The 27,365-nt window shown below is 32.6% G+C and overlaps 1 protein-coding gene across 1 annotated transcript in view; it reads right to left on the minus strand.

Moving 5' to 3' along the window:
* The window catches only part of LOC136026992 (atlastin-like), a 54,144-nt gene extending 27,969 nt beyond the window's left edge, over positions 1-26,175 (minus strand). Inside the window, exons 1-3 of the mRNA XM_065703875.1 lie at positions 26,034-26,175; positions 5,653-5,895; positions 585-716 (exon numbers count right to left, since the gene is read on the minus strand). Of these exons, the coding sequence (XP_065559947.1) occupies positions 585-716; positions 5,653-5,871 (351 nt within the window). The 5' untranslated portion in view covers positions 5,872-5,895; positions 26,034-26,175. The remainder of the gene's footprint in view (positions 1-584; positions 717-5,652; positions 5,896-26,033) is intronic.
* Between the last annotated feature and the right edge of the window lie 1,190 nt (positions 26,176-27,365).

The raw sequence follows: 27,365 nt of genomic DNA on the forward strand, positions 1-27,365 counted from the left end.
TTAATTAATCGTTTGGTTTAATTTTTCAAGGTTTTTGAATTCTTGTAATCCTTTGTTATAACATAAACAAATATTCTTGCAATTATGTCTTATGTCAATTATGTCCGTAGCTTAATGCCTTTCATACTGAATTCTACTCAAAGAAATTTGATTATTACAGTAAGTCCGATTTCTAACAATGATTTTTACTATGGTTAAAACTTTTGGTTTTCTTTTTTAACGTTTTGGAATTGCTATAATCCCTTGTTAAAATATATTCAAATATTTTTACAATTAGTGTTTTTTTTTCTTCAGGCAATTTAATGTCTTTTCATACTAGGATCTATCCAAAAATATTTGATTATTACAGCAAATCCAATTTCTAACCACTAGTACTACTAAGCTTCAAACTTTTGGTATTCTTTTTTAAGGTTTAGGAATTGTTCTAATCCGTTGTCAAAATACATACAAATATTTTTGCAATTTCCAGTTCTTACTCTTTAAGCAATTTAGTGTACTTTTCCATATATGAAAATCTTTAATTTTTTCACACAAGTGTAACAAGAGTGGAGGTCATAAATTATATAAAGAAAACACACATTTACCTCTCCTGTTGGGGTACCAATCAAGAAGACTTCCGACCAGACTAGAATTCCTGTTGTTTCACGTTCATGCCCTCCACGCCATTTGAATCCTGTTAGGGGAGAATCTTCTGGACCTTGCCATCCTTTGCGTCCCTAAAAATATAAATAAAACAAGTATGTAAAGTTAAATAAACTCATTGAATTAGTTGATTAAATGTTTAAGGTTTTCCATTAAACTAAGCCACTCATTCAGTCAACAAAAAGGACCAACTATAAATAGGGCCAAATTGACCAACCTCAACAAGAGTAAAAATTTCGTTTCTAATTTTACTGACGAAATACTAAATTAATTCTTAAAAGGTAAGCTTCTATACAATCCTCCCCCTTCCCCTCCTTCAATGAATACCCCCTGACAGAGCTTTTTATTATGTTTGCTCAGGTCAAATTGTTTCCCTGATAGGTAGTCAGTGAGTGATTCAAAGATTTGTAGGGTCCAATCACATCGTTATTTAGAATTTTTCTTGATCTCCTTTTGTCATTTCATAGTCATATTGAGTATTTAAGACTAAAACTTGCTCAAAATACTAGGTCAATGTTTCGTGTGAAGAATATTTTTCCTTTTACCATTTTAAAATAATTTACCACTCTTCAATTGCTTCTAATTTGAATTGCTGCTCAGTTGTATATCTTAATATATTTGGAGGCATATAAAAGCCCTTACAGGGACTACTAAATAAGGCTATAAGAATACTTGGAAATTTTAACATTGACCTTCAAAACTTGAAAATATATCGGAAACTAAAACGTTATTCCTTTTCTTAAATTTTTTAGATTTCAACGATATACGAGCATTAAGTACTTCCATATGGCATTTTCAAATCCAAAATAAAAAAATTCTATGATAAAACCCTGGTAATTTTACTTCCTCGTTTGGATTGCTGGTGGTATGGGATGTACCGAATTCATTTTGTGAGTTCTGAAAGGTCAAGGTTTTCGATAAGGTACCTTATTTTTGAATTAAAAAGGATGAAAAACTTTATGTATAATGATATGCCCCCCCCCAATGGTTTATCGGGGTGTAAATTTTGCCAAGCTCGCCTCAATTACTAGAGTCAGAAGAAATTATAACGGGTATTTGTTTTATTTTCCATTGAGTTTAAATGATCGATTCTACTGTAAACGAATATTTTTGCAGGAAAATGGGCCAAACATGCCATAAATGTGCTAATACATGCTAGAGAGTACCACTTACTAGACAAATTTGACTTGGTTGTCAAAGACCAGGATTTGATCGAAAATAATACCAAGAAAAAATTAACAAAATACAGAACCAAATCATAAGTTTTGTGTCCCTATTTTCTTGTGTTTCAGCAAACTTAGATCTTTCTCTGAGAAAACATCTCTATAAGTTCTATAGGAAGGACTATTTTCCTATGTTTTGAGAAAATTTATAACATTTTCTAAGAAAATTGCTCTAGAAATTTTCTGAGAAGGACCCCTCCCAAAATTTAGGGTCACATCGCTAAGAAGGGAAGAATCGCTTTGTCTAAGTTTATAATACCCTTCTAGGGCATTACTTTGCAAGCACATACACTTTAAATAAAACCTAACTCTAGTAGTCAAATTTTACCTCTGCGTGTCAATTATTACAATCATAGGAAGGAAACAATTCATTTAGTTTTTCTAGTACGCACAAACATGGATTTCTCCTTACGTGCTATAGGTTATGTCATAGAATATATTAGCCGAATCAAAATATTAGAAAAGTTTTCATAGTCCCGCTGGTTGACGCTCCACTCCACTGGATGGAAATTTCCTTTCGAATGGGGACAGAAATCATTAGAATATGAAAATTCCTTGAGAGAAACGCATTGAAAGAAAAATGAAATCTCAAAATGAAAATAAAACACATTGAATGAAAAAAAACGCCTTGAAAGAAGAAAACGAAAAAGAAAGAGAGAAAGAAAGAGAAATCCCAATGAAGAAATCTCATAAGGTATTATGTAACACCGGTTTATATACCACCATTACGTAACACCCCAGTTGTGCTGTCATCATGTATCATCTCACGTATGTACTGCCGTTACGCACCACCTACGAGGGCCCTCCTCACTACAAAAGCACCTATGTGTAAGATTGTGTTATTACGTATCACCCCATGCACTTACGGTCATTAAATAGCCTCCCACGTGCGCAAAGTCATTACGTGACCCCCCAGTGTGTGCTGCCACTACTTGACATCTCATGTGGGCACTGCCATTGCGTAAAACCCACGTGTACACCGCCATAACGTAAAACCATGTCTCCACAGTCATTGCGTCAAAACTACGTGTAAGATTACGTAGCACCCGCGTATGCCAAAGTAAGTTATTGCAAGTGGGGGTTCACCATGGGCCACTAAAGTCTAGCATGTCACACGAGATTGCAGGACTTCCAATAAATCTATTTAGTGAAGACTAGTGATAAATTAAGTCAAATCATTGAGCCTCAGCGACAGCAAAATCTGTTTTCAATTTTGCTGCAAAACTGCTAAATTAACATTTAGACTCATATTGAGATTTTACAACACCACTGCTACTGACAAATCATCGCCAGCACAGATATACAGTTCCTTTATTTGCCTTATGGTTCTCTTATGACGTTTCTGCTTCCTGTACATTTTTTCCCATGGCCTATCTCCTTTTAAAAACCAGCTTGATACTTGTGTATCATTCAGAACACACCCAATAAGTGAAGTTAGGTTCTTTTGCGAAACTAACTACCATGCAGGTACATTTTAATTAAATAATTGGTACTGGTTCATTATTCAAAACACACTCAAGAATTTTGCAGAGAAAACCTGGTTTCATAGCCACAAAGACAAAATTCAATTTAATTTGCTACGTATAGTGATAGAAGATAGTGTCTGAATACGAATTTTGAAATGAAGATTTGGACTTTGCCAAAGACTGAAAAAGAGGTAATTATATTTTTCCAGGATAAGGGGTTGTTGTCATCTCAATTTTCTACGAAAGGGTCACCGGATTTCCCAGGATCATTTAAAAACAATCAGAAATTAAATACAAAAGCAAGTTTTTCCAATTAAAAGTAAGGAGCAACATTAAAACTTAATACAAACAGAAATTTATACGCATATGAGAGGGATTCCCCCCTCGTCTTTTACGCTAAAGTTTTTTTTAAGTACTTTCATAAGGGCTATTTATACTAACTAAACCCTTTGTGATTCATAGGTCATTCTTAAAGAATTGGAACAAAAATCGAAATTTAGCAAAAAAAGCCAGGTAATGACATGGGAACGAACCCCCATGCATACGTAATAATTTTTGTTCATTTAAGTTTTAATATCACTCCTTACTTTCAGCTGAAAAAAACTATTTTTTTATTTAATCTTGCAAAGGTCGATATGGGTACAATTTACTATCTATTTATTTAGTTTTTCTGATAAACTCGCTTCCAATGAAAAGAGTTGGTTGTAAAAACATTGATAGAGCTGTCATTGATTGCGACTTTGCTGATGACATAGTACTAGTCACTAACTCCAAGTCATAGCTGATCATGGCTCTAAACACGCTTCTTCGTGAAGGTGTCAGAACAGGACTATACATCAACTGGAAGAAGACAGAAGTCATGGTGGTGCTGCAAAAGTCTAACGCATGCAATTCTAATTACTTGATCGCCAGACAACAAATAGAAGTGGTTGACCAATTAACTTATATTGACATTGTCATATCATCGGATGGATGCAGCGACCATGAAGTTGCTCTCCACCTGGCCAAAGCCTCTGCCATCTTCGGTAGATAGACCCAAGTTCAGAAGAGGTCAGTGGTAAAACGAGTCACCATCATGAAGATACTTTGAGGGTTAATTTATTCGATACGAAGCTAAAATACGAAGCTAAAATTTGGCTTGGAATTGTTACTTTCCAGTGACGTCTTAACACTTTTCAATCCAAGTGACTTCAGGCAATCGAAGGAATGGCATAGATATACTTTGGCAGCAATGACCACCCCCTAAGTATAACTTCCCATTAACCTTTGTCACATCTGGTTGCTGAGGGGATACTTTGTCAGTTTGGACATATTTTGCGATTGCCTGCTGACACTGCAACTCAAATTCTTTATGGCTTTGAATTAACCAGTAGTGACTTGAAGTACACAGTGTCCAAAAGGAATACCTAAATTCCAGTGGGGTGATTGTCTCGGGAATTTCCTGGACCAAGTTGGAAATTCACCATCGGATTCTGAGGTCCATGCTGCAGAACAAACCATGTGGAGAAGGCTGATGATGCTCTCTATAATTAGGACTGGCTAATGAGCAGTTTTACAAGGAAAAATTGAGCTAAGAATCCCTGGGGCTTAGACTTGTCATGGGTCAGGTATATGGAAAACTAACATTTTATTTTGCTCTGTTCTTTATTTGATAAACCCTTTTAAAAATTCCTTCTAGCTATGCAGATGGTTCTATTTACTTTTAATCCTAGGTCTTTTGGGACGAAATTTTGAGTCCGTGTATTGCACATCCTTTGATTTGGGATGGGGATCACCGGTGTAACTCTGAAAACTGAGCCAAAGCAAATACAGCTCCAAATGGGTATCTGCAGAAGCCATGAAATGGATATCGGATGGTTGTGTGAAAAAATGGATGACTTGCTCGCAACGCCTAGTTAAACTTCATAGCTGAATGACCAGGAAACGGATCTGATTACCGCCAGAGGGACTGACGAGTTTGGTGCCATATCCTTTTCTACCCTAACTATTTTAACAAAAGTTATAGCTGAGAGGAACTAAATAAGTGAATAAATAGCTGCAATAATTTTACAATAATGAAGGTTTGATGTGGTGTGGCCAAAGAACTGGTCCTCAAGCACTCACGTATGAAATGTTGCTCAAGAAATACTGAATATTCTTTGAAAACGTTTATGAAAGGGATTCTTCCAACTTCTACTCTTCTAAATTATCCAATGAATCCCTGATTCAGCCATTAAAGCTGATTTTAAATCAATTTATTGAACATAATAATATTATCTAAGCCAGCTGTTTCAACATTCAGACACAGTTAGCCTAGTGATTACAAAAAGAGAAACTCTTGCCTGTTTTTTCAGATATCGTAGAATGAAATTCAAAAGAAATGACTTTCCTGTTCTGAGTGCCCCAGTTACAGAAATTATTGCAACAGGTTTGTTTTTACAATGGTCCTGATGGAGTACCCTTGCCAACGCTTCTTCATCTAGGCTAAATGTACGATCTTTGTTAGCTCTAACAATTTGAACTGCATGTCCTTCACCTTGTGTATCATGAGCTTTTTCCATTTTTGATGCTTATTCAACAATTACCTGTCAAAACAACTTTGATCAATGAATTGGCACAAAAAGTGGACTTCAAAACACAAAAACGTGGATGAACAAACCCTGTCAAAAAATAGAACTTTTTCTAAGATTGGTCCACCGGAAACCCCTATCCCAAGATTTTCGTGACTGACCAACCTTTCCGGTACACTGAAGATTAGAAAAAAATGATATTTCATTAGATTTTGACCCTCTCCCCTTCCCATCTTCAAATCTTTGAAAAATTATGTTTTCCCTTCCGGCCTAGAGCTCAGTTCACTTGGCACCTGTAGTTACCTGTGTATTTCTTTATTCAGGACTTTCTCTTCAAAAATCAATCCAAGACACCTATCATTCTAACAGCCTAGTATCAAAATATTGCAAAATAATGTAAATAAATGGAAAAATATAGTAATTGTTCTCAAGATTTATGCACCTGCACATTTAACGTTTGCTGACAAGAAAAACATACTACCCATCTTTAAAGTCCCTTCATGGTAAATGATTTATAGAGATTTATTTTCTTTTTTTAAAAGATGAGCAACGATATATTCTTCTTTTTAAATAATCAACACACAAATGACAACAATTCACATCGTTAAAATATACAACATGAATAGAATGATAGGTGATCTCTTTATTTGAAGTCTTAGAGCAGCTGACAATTTCATTTCCAGGCTCGATTGAATAAAAATCGTAAGATTCTGAAAAGAAATAATTAGCATCATTGAAATAGCAAGTCCAATGTGTCCCAAGCTATCTCATGCAGTCATAATTGATTAAACAGCCTTCTATTTTCTTTATTTTACTTAGATTGTTATCTCGAGAAAAAACTCGTCGATAATAAGGAGTAAGACCTAATTAATCAAATATATCAATATTTGTCAGCGGCAGCAAAATACTTTTGATTCTTTCTGACGTTCCCTTTTTTTGGAAGTGAGTGTTCTTTGGATTGTGAAATCTCAGCTTAAGTATCTTTTCTGCGCCTTCAACGCATTTTAGGTACTTTAACCACTTATACTTGTATGTTCTTGGGTCTACAACACGTTTTAAGATCTTTAACAGCCACTTTTGATCCATATCCAACAATTAAGTATGTACGGGAATAATTTAAGCCTCAACATTTTGGTTGAAGTCTCCGGTAATGTCAAACCTTTGCCTTTAGCGTTTGAAGAATGAGTAATTTTACTAACACTTTTCTTTGCAACATGTGTAACTAATACAGCCACACCGCTTGTTTGTTGCAACTGTTATGGTATTAATATGGAAGAAAGCAACCATTTTGAGCCAGTTGAGGATATAATATAGTTATACTGACATCACTATTCCTAATTATCCCTTACTAAATTTGTTAATTTTTTTCTTTTAAGCAATAGTTGAATAGGTTTCCTACCAATAATAATGTTTTCTGTTCGAATTGGGCAATTTTCTTTTTTTCTTAAAACATATATTTGTTAATACTTTTTGAAGAGGAGAGAAATGAACTCTGTATTATATAAAGTAAGCTTTTTTATCGATTTCAAATTTGTCGAAAAGAAATAAAAACGGTAATCTCGGATGATCTTAAATTAGTTGTTTATAGGAACAATCAATATCACATCCTTTATTTTCATTTTCACAGTTTGCGATACTATGTTAAGAGGAGATAAGTGAGTCGTGTATTCAATCAAGTTTTTTTTATTGATTTCAAATTTGTCAAGAAGAAATAAGAACCAGAATCTTGGATGATTTTAAAGTCGTTGTTTATAGGAACAATCAATATCAAATCCTTTATTTTCATTCTCATAGTTTTCAATCTCAGTCACCTGTTTTTTATGAAGTAATAGTTTAACAGGCTCTCGTTCGCTCAGTGTTGAATGAGTTATTCATACATTACTTTTTTTGTAAATTGAATCGAATCACGTTTTAAATTTTTTTGTTTTGAAATTATGATAATAAATTGTATACTCTTCTATTTAATAGAGTATTTTTTTATAGTTAAAATTCTAATATTACTTATTTTACTTCAAACTCAAGTTCGTTCTCATTTGAAAAGCTTCATCAGGATCTTTTTGAAATATATGTATTATAGCATTTTCAAGTTGTCTAAGTGATCATATAACTGAATAAAACCCTTTGAGTATAACAATAAAGTTAAAGATTAACTGCATCTGCAGCATCCATATTTTTGGGTTACATCATTTCTAGTTCTTCTTTTTTCTGCATTGATATCTTATTTTGATACCTTTAAGGTACTTTTTAATGATAGTCCTTTGTCATAAACTCTAGTTACTATATTGTCAGGTGATTCATAAATTTTAGCATACTTGCTAATATTTTCGCATATTTCTGATTGTTTAGGATTGGATCTTTAATATTTTCTTGTTTGAAATCGTATTACGTTGAAATATTAACTACATCTGCACCATTTTCTAGGCTTGCAACATTTTCAATTTTTCTATTGTCCACATTTATGTCGTCTTTTGTTATTTTTAAAGGGTTTTATGCTGATAACCCTTCACCATCAAGTCTAGTCGACGTATTATCAGGTTATTGATTAATTGCAGTTAACCTATTGATATCTTCACTTAAATAACAATTTTTAATAATTTGATGATTAACAACATCACATTTGAAATCGTTTAAAATAATAATCATATTTTGAAAATTCATAGCAGCATTCTCTGATTTTGGATCAGACTGGTAAATTTTAGTTAATCAATTAATATCCTCACTTAAATACGGATTTGTTAGAGTTTGTTGATTAACAACTTTAACTTTGAAATTGTTTAAAATTAATGCTCACTTTTTGTAAATTCTCTGATTTTGATAGCATGGATTAGTTTATTTGTTTTAGTTGTAATGCTAGATTACCATCATCATCCAATATTCTACTTAAAATTATGTCTCAAACAATTGTAATTTACTTTAAATTTACATTTAGCTATATTTTCCTAAAACCTATCTAACGATGAAGCCATACGACGGAGTGAATCCATGAAACACGTTTCTTGTTGGGTTTCATTCAGGAGCTCTCAGTTTAATCGAAAATAGTGTTACGGGGTATTAACTATCTAAGAAATAAATGACAGTCATATTGTGAGAAGCTATGCGCTACAATAAGGAAATATTTAGGAATTCTAAAGGTTTACATTCTGCATGAAAAAATTCACGTATATTATCATTCATATGGCCATGATCTAAAGGAAAATTATTATCTACTATTTCCTTTTCACAAATAGGACTGGTTTTTATTGCTTTTATTATTCCATTTTATTCTTACTTGTTCTTGACTATAACCATGATCTCTCTGTCTATTTTAGGACTCATTGGTCATTGCTGCACAAACTTCCGTTATGGTAGTTACAAAATGCCCGCTAGCATCTTCACCAAAGTATTCTTCCTATTTACCTTGTGTTGGTATCAAAAGAACATGATACTGGGAATCCATAAGCAAATGTTATTTGCGTTGCTACTTGAATTGTCTTTCTGCCTTCTTTTTTTTTATTAAATTCTTCATTATACGATTCAAAATCAGCTATTATGCAATAGGGTGTTATCATTTGTTTTGCTATATTTTTAAATTCGATTTTAGTTCTGGGCTTTGGCATATTGATGTCAAGATCTTCACAATTTTATTTTATTGGAATTATTTATTTTATTTCAATGGAATTTACCTAGCTGAATTTTATGCACATTTTTGTTATTTGAGATACAGCAACCAAGAGAGATAAAACTCAATAACAAAAACTCTATAAAACTCAAACAAAAAAGACTGCAGCCGGTGTAATGAAAAGACTAAAACCTGAAACAATACGGATGTATTAATCGTTATATTTTTAAATTCAACTTTAGATCCGGGTTTTGCCATATTGATATTAGGATCTTCGCAATTTTCTTTTTTTATAATGTTTTTCAAAATTTCCTTGTTCATTAAATTGCCTTCCATAGAATTTACCTAGCTGAATTTTATGCCCATTTCGATATTTGAGATACAACAGCAAAGAGAGATAAAACTCAACGAAAAGACAACAAACACGGCTGCAGCCAGTATAGTGAAAACCTGAAACAATACGGATATTTTACCTTTATGTAAACTTGGCATCCTCAGCACGAAGAAAGAAAGATTAAAAAAAATAAAAAACTGAAAACAAGTAAAGCCACCACCAACAATGATAAAATAGAATTGTTGCAACCTATCCACATAGGGAAAAGAAGTTATTGGAGTTATGTCGATGAGAATATCAAAGAAACTAAGTAAAAAGCCTAAAAATGAAACTGAAATTAATTATTCTGTTGCGATATAATCCTCTTATTAGCTATTCTTGAAGCAATACTTGTTGGTCTAATAGGTAATCTCGTCCCCTGGTGATTTTGTAAAATATCAATTCCCTTATTAAATATTGGTTGATTTTTCAAGAGTCTATCGTAAATTGGGTAAATATTTAAATTTCCCTCTCTTTATTTAATGAAAGATCGGCAAACATTTTTCTTTAAACTTCTGTGGCCAGTTGCCCTCTGTGAAAAACCTTTATCATACGAAACAGCTGCCCTCATCAAATTGCACACAATATTCAGGATGAAAAAAATATGTTCACTTAGAGCCGGAAGAAAGGTTTAAGGAGGCACAATTAAATGATGGGTATTTTTTATTGAGCTACGGTGCTCAGGAACTCTTTACAGAAATTGATGGTGAGTTTCACCAATATAGAACTGCCAACAAGAACAAGGATTTTCATAAACCCCACTACTTAAGTTTACTAGGACTAAACTCATTCTGAAATTCAGAAAACTATCTAATTTTCTGACCGATTGAAAATATGTATCAATTTCACTTTTGCGTAAAACCTGTTTAAGCCTCTTTCCCAAAACAGATATACAAAGCAAAAAAACACTTTTTGACATATTTAATTCTGAAGACTGAGAAACTCCAATAACATTATTATTATGTTTGATACGTGTATATTCTATTATTATATCAATGAAATTAACTGGGCGACCATTACAAAATAAAATACCCTTCAAATACAATAATTCCAAATCCAGAAATCCTGGGAACAAATTTTGAAACTCCTATCCACCGATTAAATTACAACTCCTCGTTTTACTCAAACAGGGTGATATGAATAAAAACTCAAATATATATTATTGTGTGTAGGCTTTATATATAATGAGAACAGTAAAGGGTAATGATTTTTAATTGATAAAATATCATGAAAAGACAATTTGTCATTTTTCTTAAATTCTGCTGTAAATTTAATGTTTTTATCGAAATTATTTAGATATTTATGCAAAAGGTCTAAAAAATCTAAACCGCGTTTCCAATTGCAATCCATGTCTTTCATCATCAAAGAAAATAATGGAAAATATTTTACACATAACAATACAAAACATTGGATAGACGTATTACCCTCTTTCGTTGTCAGTTATAGCAATTCTTATCATAAATCCATCAAAATGAAACCAATAGAAGCAAGTAAAAAAGGAAATGAAAACAAAGTGTACACTAGTTTATTACCTGAAGTTGAAGTTCAAAAACAATCCATAAACAAATTTAGTGTTGATGACTTGGTTAGAATTAATAAGAATAAGGGTGTTTTTGTTAAAGGTTACCTACTAAATTGCATAATTGAATTATTTCAAATAGCAGCAGTGACACATAGAACCGCCTTAAACTTAGAACTGTCGGATAAAATTGATGAAATGATTATTTGTGGTTATCATTAAAAAGAACTCTCGAAATTTAATCAATAAGAATTTTCATTCTATAAATGGATCCTATATAGTTAAATAAATAGTTAGCGAGTATAGTGAAAAGTAGGGAACTATATAGAAACATAGTTTATGAACGTTCCCTAGAGCATCCTGGATTTCGTGACTATGCTGAAAATCTGTGTACTCTAATTGTTGAGGCAGAAGATAAAAATACAAACACGATTATTTATAAATTAAATTAAATGACACTAATCTAAAAAGAGGATTTCAACGACTGGATCAATCTTGAAGCAACGCAGCAAAATTTCGAGGATGCAATCAAGCTCACTCGAGTTAAGTTATTTTTTCCCTAAATAAACAAAATTCCATTGTTAATGTCAATTTTGGGATAGATGAAGAACTTTTGAGAGAAATCAATAAGGACTAGGATCCTAAGGGATTCTATTTTGAAATGCCTAGTTTTTCATTAGAAAATTATCGCTATTTAAAAGAGACAATAGATGAATTAGAAACATTTAATCAAAGAAATGGAGTTTAGATGAAAAGTGTAAAATCTAGTGAGTTAGAAGAAAAATTCTTAGTTTATAAAAGTCAACTGAAGAAGGTTAAATGCTAAACAAGATTACTTTGATATCATACAACCTCAGCAAGGAAATGGGATTTATTTGAATGTAAGTGATATGATTGAAAAATTATATAGTTTGCTAGGTAGGAGAGCTACTGGAACTACATCTGATGAATTGACAAATGAAGCTATTACCCTGATCAATTCATTATTCAAAAATAAAAGTATTAAGGAAAATAACTATAACACTATTTGCAACAAATATCTCAGGACTTGAATTTTACAAGAAAAACATTTCTAATAATTGGTTTGATTATTGTTAGTAGTAAAGAAAGTGAAATCAGACGGTCGTTTATACAAGTAATCCAATCATGTTAGATCAAAACTCTGACTATGGCATAGCTTTAATTCAAAGAAAACTATAGTATTAATCATTTAAAAACAATACCTTTGAATACAGGGAAGAAAAAATAAGGATGAACGGCTTAACGCTATTATACCCAATGGATTTTATGATGAAGCTGGTTTAAACTATTTCTTAGTTATTTCAATTCATCCCTACATCGATGCCTAGTGAGTTTATCATCCAATCTAGCAACAATGAATTTTGTTAACATTTTGAACGAGAATTATAAATTTTACTTCAATGGTGATTTATGTTTTGTTTTAGGATATGAAAATGAAGCTGAACTAAGTAATAAACATAGTGAAAGCTATTAAAGTTCCTAATATTACAAGAAACGTTGATAAAATTCAAATTCACTACGCATTAGTGGATAGTTCAATAATTAATGGGAATGCAACCTCTGACGTGATCTTGAGTTTTGCTCCAAAAATAAAACCTGGAACGTTACTCTGTGGGATTTCAACAGAAAGGCAAAATCTTCCAATCAATTGAAGAGACTACATCAACGCGCTAAAAATGACTATAACTGATCAATTAGGTAGATAGGTAGACCAATTGATCTGAATGGAGAGAATATTGAATATGTTTTAGATTTGAAAGAATTTAACGAAATTATTTAATAAAACTTATCAATAATAAATGCTGATCAATAAAAAACATTGTATACAAGATTGTATACAAGACACTATAGTGGTGGGATTGGTACTTTATTTATAAATATTGTCAATTCTAAGTAATTCCAGACGTCCATAAGAAACTGAAGATGAAGCTTGTTCCATGTATAACACCATGATTAAACCTGTGCTGGAATTGAGTATTAAATATGGAAAAGAATTCAACGATTTAAATAGGAAAGAATTAGATGATATATTTAAAAATTAAAAATCATTGAAAGGAGCTTTTGGGAAGATTAAAAGGTATGTAGATAGAAGAGGTTGAGATATCTTTAATGCGTTGATTACAGGCAAGGGATTAAAAATTTTTAAATGAAATGTTATTTAATAAATTTTCTCCTTATACAAATGGAGGTTAATGAAGTTGTTGCTCCTTATTAGCAAATATTTTCGAAAGCCTATTGTTGAGGATTCATCAACAAAAGATGAATTTACAGAAATTAGAGAAACAGAAAGTAATTTTTCAGAGTTAACGAGATGATGGTTCGAATATAAGTGCTGAAAATGTGGCTGCCTTAAGAAATAATGGGTTCAATTTGTTTAGAAATGCTGAATATATGTTAACGGTAAAGTTATTGAATCTATTGATTACGTTAGTATATCAGCAAACATTAAAAATCTATGAGAATTTTCAGATAATTATTCAAGAGGTGCAGCCGCTAGCATGCTTTGGTATAAAGATAAAACACAAACAATTGGCTCATTTACAAAAGAAAGTGAGTTTATAAGTACTTTAAAAGCTTCAGAGGCAAGTGAAAGTCTAATAATTAAAACAAAGAAAAATGATGAATTTAGTAGCGGTCTATTAAAAAGATACAGTAACACAAAAGAAAGTCATGTAGTTAGAATGTACTTACCATTATCAAGATTATTTGGATTTGTCAAGATATTAATCGCGTATAATGTGATTATAAAAAAGGGTTCTAAAAATGTTAAAATGGATATAATGTGTTTATCTTGGATTCTACCAACATTAAATCCTAATTTATTTATTAGAAGGAAAATTGGTTAAAAAGAGTTCTTTTGAATTAAGATGGGAAGCCTGTGATACCTATAAAACTGGCAGTATGAATGACTAAGAATTAACGTGCAGAATAGTTTCTGGAAGATATAATACATTTAAAATTGCTATACTATTACAGAAAAGATGATAATGCTTCACAAAATAACATTGTATTTTATCATACGACTATGAATTGAACTGATGTGAGATTTAATGGACAAAAAATAGACAGAAAATTTTTTTAATGTGATTTTAGTAAAAACAATAATGATTATTTTGATCCTTGCCAAAGCTTTTACATTTAGGATAGAACATTAAAACGTTGATAGTGGAACTATTGATAACTATGATGTCTTTAAAATCCATTGTTTTGATGTTTCAAAACATGAACCTAACATTTGTGCACCTGGATAAACTGCTGATATAGAAATTCAAGTTTTGTTAGATGACAGGCCTGATAATCCAAACACTATATACTGCTTTATACTTTCAGAAAGAAAAGAAACATAGATTGTTAATTACAATGATTGTAAGATAGATTATCTCCAGTTCAAAGATATGAAAAATATATGTAACAAGTATAAATACTATACTACTCCAAATAACAAAGAGAGATAAAACTCTACAAAAAGAAAATTTCAAACGAGACGACGGCCAGTAGAGAGGAAAGACTAAAACAACGCGGATATTTCGCCTGTATCCAAAGAAGGCGTCCTCAGCACAGGATAGACAATTAAAAGAAAACTAAACTAAAAACAAATAAAAACCACCACCAATAATAATAAATATAATTGTCGCTACTTATCCACGTAGGGAAAAGCAGCTATTTGAGTTACTTCAATGAGAATCAAAGAGTAACTGAGGAAAAATTACGAAAATTGAAACTGAGTTAATTATTCTGTTGCGAAATAATCCTCTTGTAAGCTAATATTGAAGCAACTCTGTTTAGTCTAGTAGGTAATCTTGTCCCCTGGTGATTGTGTGAAATTTTAATTCCCTTATTGATTATTGGCTCATTTTTCAAAAGAACATTATAAATTGGTTCAATATTTAAATTTCCTGTGTCTCTATTTATTGAGAGATTAGCAAATATATGTTTTTTAGTTTCTATAGCCTCCCTCACCCACCGAGAAAAACATCTATCATTAGAAATGCTGTAACCTCATAAAATTGTATAAAATGTTCGGGATAAAAGAATGTATGTTCAGCTAGAGCCGAAACAAAAGTTTCCAGAGGCTTTCTTAATTGCAGGGTCTTTTTCTATTGAGTTGCGATGCTCAATAAATCTTTCAGTAAATTGTTGGTTAGTTCTACCAATATAAAATTTTCCGAAGGAACAAGGAATTTTATACACCCCACTAACTAAATTTCCCCGGGTTAAATCCTTCCCAGAATTAAGAAAACTACCTAATGGTCTCACTGATTGGAAACAAGTATCAATGTTATTTTTACCTAAAATTCGTTTAAGCATCTCCCCCAAATTAGGTGTATAAGGTAATGAAACTTTTTGGTAAATTTAATTCTGTGCACTGTGAAACCCCAATAACTCTATTGTTGTATTTAATGCGTCTATTTTTTATTATTTTATCAATGAATTTAATCGGGTAGCTATTACAAAATAAAACATCCCTCAAATACAACAATTCAAAATCTAAAACTCCCGGGAACATATTCTGAAAGCTCTATCCACCAGTGCAATCACAGCCCCTCGTTTCACTGAAATAGGGTGGGACGAGTGATATTTCAAATACCTATCACTGTGAGTAGGCTTTCTATATACTGAAAAAGTAAATGGAACTCACTTTTAATCAATTTGATATCCAGAAAAGGTAGTTTGTCATCTTCTTTAAACTCCACTGTAAATTTTACGTTTTTGTCAAAACTATTTAAACGTTTATGGAAAAGATCTAAAGACTCTAAACCGTGTTTCCAAATACAAACCACATCATCCATGAATCTGCCCCAGAAACAAGGAGAGAGCCTAAATCTGTGTATGTCGGAGGTTTCAATAGATTCCATGAAGAGATTTGCCAACAAAGAGGAGAGATATGCCCCCATAGCCAAACCAAACACCTGTTTGTAAAATTCACCTCTAAAACAAAATAAAGAGAATGTTCATTTGCAAGGATAACCGATTTCATAATGACTTCAATCTCCAAACTCGCCATGGTCACATCTTGTATCAAATCAAAGTGCTTTTGTAATTTAATCCTTAAAATATCCTCGCACTTTTCACGTTACAAATTGAATACATGGACACGACATCAAAACTACAGAGAATTGAATTCTCCTCCAGTGTAAAATTTTTTAACTTATTATTAAGATCAGCGGAATTTCTTATAAATGATTTTTGTTTTCCTAAGAGTAGACGCAATGCCACCGATAACCACTTTCCTAATTTTGCCACTGGTGATGAGAAAGTTAATACAATGGGACGTTTATTGGGACGTCTCTTTGTTGTTTATTGTCATGTCTGGCCAGTTCGGCTTAAGAACTTTCATACTCCAAATCTATAGAATATACAATATAAATAAACCCTTCTTACTTTCCACACTATTTTCTTCAAAATTTTAAGATTATAAACCACGTTTTCCTAAAATGCTAGGGTTATGTACGCCATCCAACAAAATAACGTGTCATTACTCAAAGGTCCGATTTCAACAGCTGAAAATATTTTTAAGATGAGTACTTGTGAAAAGGCTTTTGTAATAGAGCTCTGTTAGACAAGTCTCTAAAACTTGTTTCTAACGCGTGTTTGGATTTCTTCCCAGAAATTATTCATTGGTGAAAGATATCTAGGAAGAAATTGCAAGGTTATTAAAGTAATAAAAGTTATTATTGATTCAGAAAACTTGTTTCATGAAACTCTCCCCTAATAGATAGATCAACTTTTAAGCGAAATGGAAAAGAAAAATAATCACAATCAAACGATTAGCAAAGAAGATCTAGGATCTAAGAATCAAATTTGAAATGAAAGTAATGAAATGTATTAAAACCAAATATGAAATAAACCCGCTATTACTGCTAATTTAAAAGGTGAAACCCGGTTGACCTTTTTGCACCAAAAGACTTGATTCTATAGCAGGTGATTTTGAAAAGAAATTAAAAAATTAGATAATGGTATTATTTAAGAGGTTATCTTTTAAATATTGAATTATATGAGTATCATATAAAAAATAATAGCATATAATATAGAACATTAAATTTAAGTGAAATATGCATCAAACTTTTGTCTCACAAGACCTTTTTGATGTTAAAAGCTATGAGAGAGACTGTTAAAATGTTGCAGATTTTCATTTAAGATGGTAGAAATTCGATTGAAAAGGGGGTAAATCAAATTGAATTGGCGAGTGTTTTAGATTCGAAATCATTATTCTACTAAATATTCGTATGAGTCATATTTACGAGTAAATTTCAAAAGCATATGTACGTCATTTTTGCGCCACCCCAACACCTAGTTGGTGGGGGCGCTTCGCGCCCCCCAAATCTTACCAAGCCATATTAGTTACGTGCCATTGTAGTTGTCTCTCTGTGTCCCACCTATGAATATATATATATATATATATATATATATATATATATATATATATATATATATATATATATATATATATATATATATATATATATATATATATATATATATATATATATATATATATATATATATATATATATATATATATATATATATATATATATATATATATATAAATAAGTTGTCTGTCTGTCTGTGGATCAGGTGACGTCATGTTTCTGTGTCGGCTGAAGTCATGAAATTAGTTGTCGTCATTTGAGAGTCAAAACATATCAAAACTGAAAATGATAGCGATGATGATTGGGTTTGGGATTTTGACTTGGATAAGGTCATCAATGCCTACCAGATTTAAGTTAAAAAAACAAAGGTTCGTCGATATGTACTTCATAGTGACGCTGAAAAATAAAGAAGAAAAAGAAAACTGAAAAAAGAAAAAAGGTAAAAACTAAAAAAACTAAAAAGAAAAAACACTCAAAGAGAAATTATAGACCGGGACACAAATGACGACCGAGACAGAGGGAATATAAGTGACGACCGGGAACCTCAAAAAGAAATTACAGACTGGGACACCCGGACACAAATCACGACCGGGACACAAGGAATATAAATGACGACCGGGACACAGGGACACAACTACAACGGGGACGCCGGTGGCACAGGCGGGATATATAAATGACGACGGGGACACAGGGATAGTTCGAATAGAAATTACAGACCGGGACACCGGGACACAAATGACGACCGGGACACCGGGACACAGGGAATATAAATGACGACCGGGACACTCAAAGAGAAATTACAAACTGGGACACCGGGACACAAATGACGACCGGGACACAGGGAATATAAATGACGACCGGGACACAGGGACACATCATTAGAATAATGAGGTATAGATCTGAATACGGATTGTTTTTCCCATGGACAATTATATGTTGCATGTTCAAGAGTCAGTAAACCTGACAATCTATTTATATGCACGGAAAATGGGACAGCGAAGAATGTTGTATATTCGCATGTTTCACGTAGTTAAAAACATATATTTATATCTATCTCTATTCACAGGTGGGACACAGGGGCACAACTACAATGGCGCGTAACTAATATGGCGCGTAACGACTTACGCGCGCGGGAGGGCTTGGGGGGGCACGAAGCGCCACCCCAACAGCTAGTATATATATATATATATATATATATATATATATATATATATATATATATATATATATATATATATATATTTTTAACTACATAAAACTTGCGAATATACAACATTCTTGGCTGTCCCATTGTCTGTGCATATAAATAGATTGTCAGGTTTACCGACTCATGAACATGCAACATATAATTGTCCATGGGAAAAATAATCTGTATTCAGATCTATACCTCATTATTCTAATGATTGCCCTTGAGCTTTGTTGATGGTGATTGCTAATCGAACATTCCCTGTGTCCCCGTCGTCATTTATATATCCCCCTGTGCCCCCGGCATCCCCGTTGTTGTTGTTTCCCTGTGTCCCGGTCGTCATTTGTGTCCCGGTGTCCCAGTCTGTAATTTCTCTTTGAGTGTCGCGGTCGTCATTTATATTCCCTGTGTCCCGGTGTCCCGGTCGTCATTTGTGTTCCGGTGTCCCGGTCTGTAATTCTCTTTGAGTGTCCTGGTCGTCATTTATATTCCCTGTGTCCCGGTCGTCATTTGTGTCCCGGTGCTTTGTTGATGGTGATTGCTAATAGAACATTCCTTGTGTCCCGGTCGCTTTCTCTTTGAGTGTCCCGGTCGTCATTTATATTCCCTACTAGCTGTTGGGGTGGCGCTTCGCGCCACCCCAACACCTAGTTGGTGGGGGCGCTTCGTGCCCCCCCCCCAAGCCCCCCGCGCGCGTAAGTCGTTGTCGTTACGCGCCATATTAGTTACGCGCCATTGTAGTTGTGTCCCTATGTCCCACCTGTGAATATATATATATATATATATATATATATATATATATATATATATATATATATATATATATATATATATATATATATATATATATATATATATATACTAGCTGTTGGGGTGGCGCTTCGCGCCACCCCAACATCTATTTGATGGGGGCACTTCGCGCACCCCCCCAAGCCCCCCGCGCGCGTAAGTCGTTACGCGCCATATTAGTTACGCGCCATTGTAGTTGTGTCCCTATGTCCCACCTGTGAATATATATATATATATATATATATATATATATATATATATATAGATATATATATATATATATATATATATATATATATATATATATATATATATATATATATATATATATATATATATATATATATATATATATATATATATATATATATATATATATATATATATATATATATATATATATATATATATATATATATATATATATATATATATGTTTTTAACTACGTAAAACTTGCGAATATACATTATTCTTTGCTGTCCCATTGTCTGTGCATATAAATAGATTGTCAGGTTTACCGACTCTTAAACATGCAACATATAATGGTCCATGGGAAAACAATCCGTATTCAGATCTATACCTCATGATTCTAATGATTGCACTTGAGCTTTGTTGATGGTGATTGCTAATCGACCATTCCCTGAGTCGCCATCGTCATTTATATATCCATCGTATTTTATATATTTTTTTCTTTTTAGTTTTTTTGTAGTTTTTACCTTTTTTTTTAGTTTTTTTTTACTTATGTCCTGGTCGTCATTTATACTCCCTGTGTCCCGGTGCTTTGTTGATTGCTAATCGAGCATTCCTTTTGTCCCGGTCGCTTTCTCTTTGAGTGTCGTCATTTATTTAGATTGTCAGGTTTACCGACTCTTGAACATGCAACATATAATTGTCCATGGGAAAAACAATCCATATTCAGATCTATACCTCATGATTCTAATGATTGCCCTTGAGCTTTGTTGATGGTGATTGCTAATTGAACATTCCCTGTGTCCCGGTCGTCATTTATATTCCCAGTATCCCGGTCGTCATTTGTGTCCCAGTGTTCCAGTCTGTAATTTCTCTTTGAGCGTCCCGTTCGTCTTTGTTTGATGGTGAGCTTTGTTGCCCCATGAGCTTTGTTGATGGTGATTGCTAATCGAACATTGCCTGTGTCCCCGTCGTCATTTATGTCCCCCCTGTGCCCCTGGCGTCACCATTGTAGTTGTGTCCCTGCGTCCCGGTCGTCATTTATATTCCCTGTGTCCCGGTCGTCATCCCGGTATACATTCGTTTTTGAATTGGAATATGATGAAATAAATTTTTAATTTTTTCCCTTTTTTTCCTTTTAGTTTTTTTTATTGGTTTTGACCTTTTTTTAGGTTTTTTAGTTTTTTTATTTTTTTCTTTTTAGTTTTTTTTGAAGTTTTTATCTTTTTAGTTTTTTTATTTTTATTTATATTTTTTTAGTTTTCTTTTTCTCCTTTATTTTTCATTTTTTTCCCTTTTTTAGTTTTTTTTCTTTTTTAGTTCTTTTAGTTTTTACCTTTTTTAGTTTTTTTAGTTTTTTAGATGAAAATTTTTTTTAGTTTTTTCCTTTTTTTCTTTTTAGTTTTTTATTGGTTTTTACCTTTTTTTTTTTAGCTTTTTCAGTTTTTTTTCGTCTTTTCTTTTTACTTTTTTAGTTTTTATCGTTTTTAGTTTTTTTATTTTTATTAATTTTATTAGTTTTCTTTTTTTCTTCTATTTTTCAGTTTTTTCTTTTTTTTAGTTTTTTTTTTAGTTTTTAGTTTAGGTTTTTTTTAGTTTTTAGTTTTTTAGTTTCTTTAGTTTTTTTAGTTTTTCGGCTTTTTTATTTTTTTTATTAGTTTTTAGTTTTTTTTTGTAGTTTTTGCCTTTTTTAGTTTTTTCAGTTTTTTTTTTTTAGTTTTTAGTTTTTTACCTTTTTTAGCCTAACCAGGATTTGAACCTGGGACCTTCATTCTCCGTTCTGACACCCTCGCTCACCGAGTGACTACTCCAGCATGTTCATTTTGGTGTTTTAAATGGTATATTATTAACCAAATTAATGTGTTTTACAATATACTAAGCATCGTCATAACAAAAATGACGACAATTAATTTCATGACGTCAGCCGACACAGAAACATGACGTCACCTGATCCACAGATCCACAGACAGACAACTTATTTTATATATATATATATATATATATATATATATATATATATATATATATATATATATATATATATATATATATATACATATATATATATATATATATATATATATATATATGTTTTTAACTACGTATGACTCTTGAACATGCAACATATAATGGTTCATGGGAAAACAATCCGTATTCAGATCTATACCTCATGATTCTAGTGATTGCCCTTGAGCTTTGTTGATGATGATTGCTAATCGACCATTCCCTGTGTCGCCGTCGTCATTTATATATCCCCCTGTGCCCCCCGGCGTCTCCATTGTAGTTGTGTCCCGGTCGTCATTTATATGTCCTGTGTCCCGGCCGTCATTTGTGTCCCAGTGTCCCAGTCTGTGATTTCTCTTGGAGCGTCCCGGGCGTCATTTATATTCCTTGTGTCCCAGTGTCCCGGTCGTCATTTATATTCCCCGTGTCCCGGTCATCATTTGTATCCCGGTGTCCCGGTCTGTATATACATTCGTTTTTGAAATGGTATATGATGAAATAAATATTTGTATTTTTCCCATTTTTTTCTTTTTAGTTTTTTTTTGTTTTTGCTTTTTTTTTAGTTTTTTTTTTCTTTTTAGTTTTTTTTTGGTTTTTACTTGTTTTTAGTTTTTTTCTTTTTTCTTTTTATTTTTTTTATTTTTGTTTTTCTCCTTTATTTTTCATTATTTTTCCTTTTTTTTCTTTTTTATTTTTTTTAGTTTTTAGCTTTTTTAGTTTTTTTATTAGTTTTTAGTTTTTTTTTAGTTTTTCAGTAGTTTTTACCTTTTTTTAGTTTTTTTTTACTTATGCCCTGGTCGTCATTTATACTCCCTGTGTCCCGGTCGTCATTTGTGTCCCGATGCTTTGTTGATGGTGATTGCTAATCGAACATTCCTTGTTTCCCGGTCGCTTTCTCTTTGAGTGTCCTGGTCGTCATTTATATTCCCTATGTGCCGGTGTCCCGGTCGTCATTTGTGTCCCGATGTCCCGGTCTGTAATTTCGTCAATGGAAAACATGACGTCAGTCAACACACAAACATGACGTCACCCGACAGATCCACACACACACACAGACAACTTATTTTTATATATATAGATGTCTCGGTGTCCCGGTCACCATTTGTGTTCTGATGTCCTGGTCTGTAATTTCGTCAGTCGACAAATATGACGTCAGTCGACACACACACATGACGTCACTCGACACACAGACACACAGACAACTTATTTTTATATATATAGATTAAACATGCAAAATTACAATAGAAACAGAGCGAAGTATAAAATGTAAAAATGCAATCATTCTTTTTGTATAGGCGTTTTAAGCAGTTTCAAAATACCTAAGCGACAGAAATGTAAATCAGTAATTGCTTAAACTGAAAAAATTGACCATCAAATAAGACAAGATCAAAAGAGTGACCTGAGAAATGTAAATTCACTATTGGTGGAAATGATTAACCTAGACTAAAAAATCGACTAATAACTAAAACACCTAAGTGACAGAAATGTAAATTAATAATTGCTTAAACTGAAAGAAATTGACCATGAAATGAGACAAAATCAAAAGAGTGACCTGAGAAATGTAAATTCACAATGGGTGATAACGATTTACCTAGACCATCAAATATGGCAAGGCCAAACAAAGCAAACAAGGCAAAGGGCAAAAAAATATATTTTACAAAATAAAGTGAATAAACAAAAGTGAAAAACGAATAAATTTGCTGCTAAATACTTTCAAAAACAGCCATTACAACGAGTCAAAAACAAAAGGTATTAGAACACTTACGAAAGCGACAATAGTTTGAGTTAAAACTGAAAGTAAAGAATAAAGAAATATATAGTTAAAAGATATGCAGCAGCGGGAATTATAAGTAGTCAAAAACGAAAGTAAAGAACATAGAAAGATGTTGTTACAAGACATGTGATAACGTTGATCCAAACCATTAAAAAAAATGGTGAGCGAAGAAGGCAATTTCAGCAGTTTCCTAACACATAAAGGAAAAAACGTGAACTAACACGAAAATGAAGAATAGAGAAGTTTGCGGTTAGAATAGTCACAGAAACGACTATAGCAGCGAGTCAAAAACGAAAATGAAGAACAAAAAAAAAATGTGTGGTCACAAGAAAAACGACGACGAGGATCCGGACAAATCGTGAATGAAATTAATGGAAAAAGAAGATATTTTAAGCAGTTTTATAACATCTAGATTTTATTGAAGAGCATAGAAAGATGTTGTTACAAGACATGCAATAACATGGATCTAAATCAATGAAAAATAAAATCGGGGAATGAAAAAGACAATTTCAACAGTTTCTCTTAAATGAAATTGATGAAAAAGAAGAAACTCTACACAGTTTTCTGTTTTAGAGAAAAACACAAATTTACAATTTTTCGAAATGAACAAAATGGAAAAGCAAAAACAAAACTGATGAACAAGAAAATGTGTAGTTATAAGAGTTGCAACAACGAGGATCAGAACGAATAATAAATGAAAATGAAGAACAAAGAGATATGTGGTTAGAAAAAACACGACAGTGAGGACAAAGAAATAAGTGACCGAAAGATAAGTGGCAGAAATAATTACGAGCGCACATCAGAATGTGTCTCTGTGAAAATAAAGAATAAAGAACTGTATGGTTCGCAAAAATGACAAAACAAGTATCAAAACGTGTCAAAATGAAACGGAAGAATAAAACATTGTTCTGTTAGGACCCTTTGAGGCTATATGTATTCACTTTGGAGTTATCTATTTTCCCAAAGAAAGAGTAGTCAACAAAGGTTATTCATTTGGAGGCTACTACCTGCTTAGTCCAATTGCATTGCTACCTCCTCAATTTACGAATTAATTGATTTGGTCTTTTATAGGGCATCATTTCCTCTTTAAAGAGTTCCTACAAAAAACCGAAACTCAAGCTCATATTTTGCTTCAACTTCACTCAACATAAGTGAAGATCGAGTTATCAATAATCATGAAGTTTTCAACTTCAAATTAGCTAGACAAAGCTACTCCCGAAGGTGATTTTGGACCACCTTCATATAGCTAAATTTACTTTTAGACCCAGATAAAGCTGTTGAAGAATGTCCTACCCATCCTTTAATTTATGGGCTCTCTCATTAATTAATGAATCTATCGAAAGAAATGATGCGAGACACAAACAACTATTTTAAAGGTAACATGAAAATATGAAAAGAAGAGAATGATGTAAATCAACCTGCTGATTGCTTCGGGCAAGAGTCTCAGTTAAGTCAAGTGACAAGTAGCATCAATATATAAAAGTTTACCGCGAGACCGTGACAAGGACTGGCGTCAAAGCCACCGGTCTCCCAGTACTATACTATGATGCTTGTCAAATACACATGTCAAGGAATTTTGACAGTGTCTCTAACGTAAACCCCAGCCCCCCTAATGTGCAGATGTATAGCCCAAATTTTACAGTTGGATGCAATCCATCACCCGTCACTTGTCTTTGTGGCTATGAAACCAGTTTTCTGAGATCTAGCCAAAGCGTAATTCTTGAGGGTTTTTTGTTTAATTAATAAGTAACCTTCTTTAAATTTAAATTAAATTTAAACCAATATACAATTAAAGTTCGTTTAATAAGGCCATTTATTAATAGGATAGTTGTCCGTTTTTCGGTGGGTAAAAAGATTTAGATTGGTTATGACTTTGGGAAAATTCGTGTAGGGCCTCAATTTGAAAAAAAAATTAATTTGGAGGAAGTCACAAATACTCAGATGGCCAAATAACCCAATGGTGTTCTTTCTACAGTGAATAAAATGGAAAAAAAACTTACGTTAAGAAACGCAAGAAAACTGACCTCCATTTCAACGAACGAAGCCCAAAGGTGCCTCAGGCACAATTATTAAATTAAACAATAATTCAACCGGCTAAAAGTATTAAGAGGCAGAAAAGCACCGTTCTAGTAGTGCAAAATGATTTTCATTCATTTTTAGCTTTAACTATTTTGATCTGAAAAAACAATCGCAACTTTTTGGTGCCATTTTCCTTGTATATTCTTATATCACACACTTGATTAAACATGTGTTTTTACCCAAAATTTTATCAAATCACTGAGATTTAGAACTGAATCAGTTATGAAAATATGTAAATGAACTCACCAACAGTTTAATAGTAGTTCCAGCCTTGTTTTTTAAATTAATGCTCAACTGATTCGATTTCTATACTGTTCTGTACATTTTTAAATATTTAACAACAATATCTAATGTTTATTTAGTAACGTGTCAGCTTTAAAGGGTCAACTGATAAGATAAAAGAACTCCGCATCAAAATTCAATACTTTGATGCTGATATGATTTTTTTTTTTATTTAAATATTTTGCTTATCTTTCAGATTAAAAACGAAATTAGTTTAAATATTAGTGAGGATATACGTTTGAACTTTCCATCTTTTATACGAGGAATGAGAAATTTTTTTTCATAACTTTCATCCAGCTACGAGGTTTGCATTTGATAATGCAAAATTCTACAACGTTAAAGCTTATATCATTTTTACCTTTTGTGTTAGCCTATCATCATATCATTGTATTAGTATTATCATCCTATCATTGTATTAGCCTATCTATCACCATGTTTAACACCTCTTTGTTACGGATCGTAAATTCTTTATTTAATATGGTCCACCAAAAGCTATGAGCCTTCGAAAATCTGCCTTGTTTTTGAAAAAGGGATAAAAGAAATTTGTTAAAAATTTCGTCTTTTAAAATTTCATCTACTATTGGGCTGAGACACTCCTTACTCAGAGGTTACTCCCACAAACCTTTTTATACATTATTGTAAGCTGAAGACCGGCACAATCAATACAAGTTACTAGGGCATAAAAAAGTTGTGTTATTGACGTAAGGAGCAAAAAATCACCCTCTAATGTTGTGTTAAGGCCCCATATAATAAGGCCCCAGGTGCTGATAGTATGATTAATGAGTTTCTTAAATATGGTGGCTCTGAGGTTAGGAATAAGCTACTGAAGATTATGAACATGATTTTTGAAAAAGGGGAAGTACCCAATGATTTTAGGAAGACCTCAATTAAACCACTGTATAAGAAAGGTGACAAGAGTGAGTGTCGTAATTATCGAGGCATTAGTCTGGTCTCTGTAGGTAGCAAATTACTGAGTAATATGATACTTTTTAGACTGAGACATGCTGTAGACAAAATTTTAAGGGAAGAACAACGCGATTTTAGAAAAGGTAGAGGATGTGTCGACCATATTTTCACTCTTAGGTTAATAATTGAGAAGTCCCTTCGTTGTCAAACACCTTTGGTCCTCAGTTTTATCGATTATGAGCAAGCTTTCGATTCTGTTGATAGAACAGCGTTAACAAAGGTCTTGTCGTTATATGGTATACCTGAAAAATACATTAAAGTGATTTGCGCTATGTACAAGAATAATACTGCTGCCGTTAAGGTAGGAAATGAGGTTAGCAACTGGTTTTG

This window comes from Artemia franciscana, chromosome 5, assembly GCF_032884065.1.
Source record: "Artemia franciscana chromosome 5, ASM3288406v1, whole genome shotgun sequence".
Taxonomy (NCBI): domain Eukaryota; kingdom Metazoa; phylum Arthropoda; class Branchiopoda; order Anostraca; family Artemiidae; genus Artemia; species Artemia franciscana.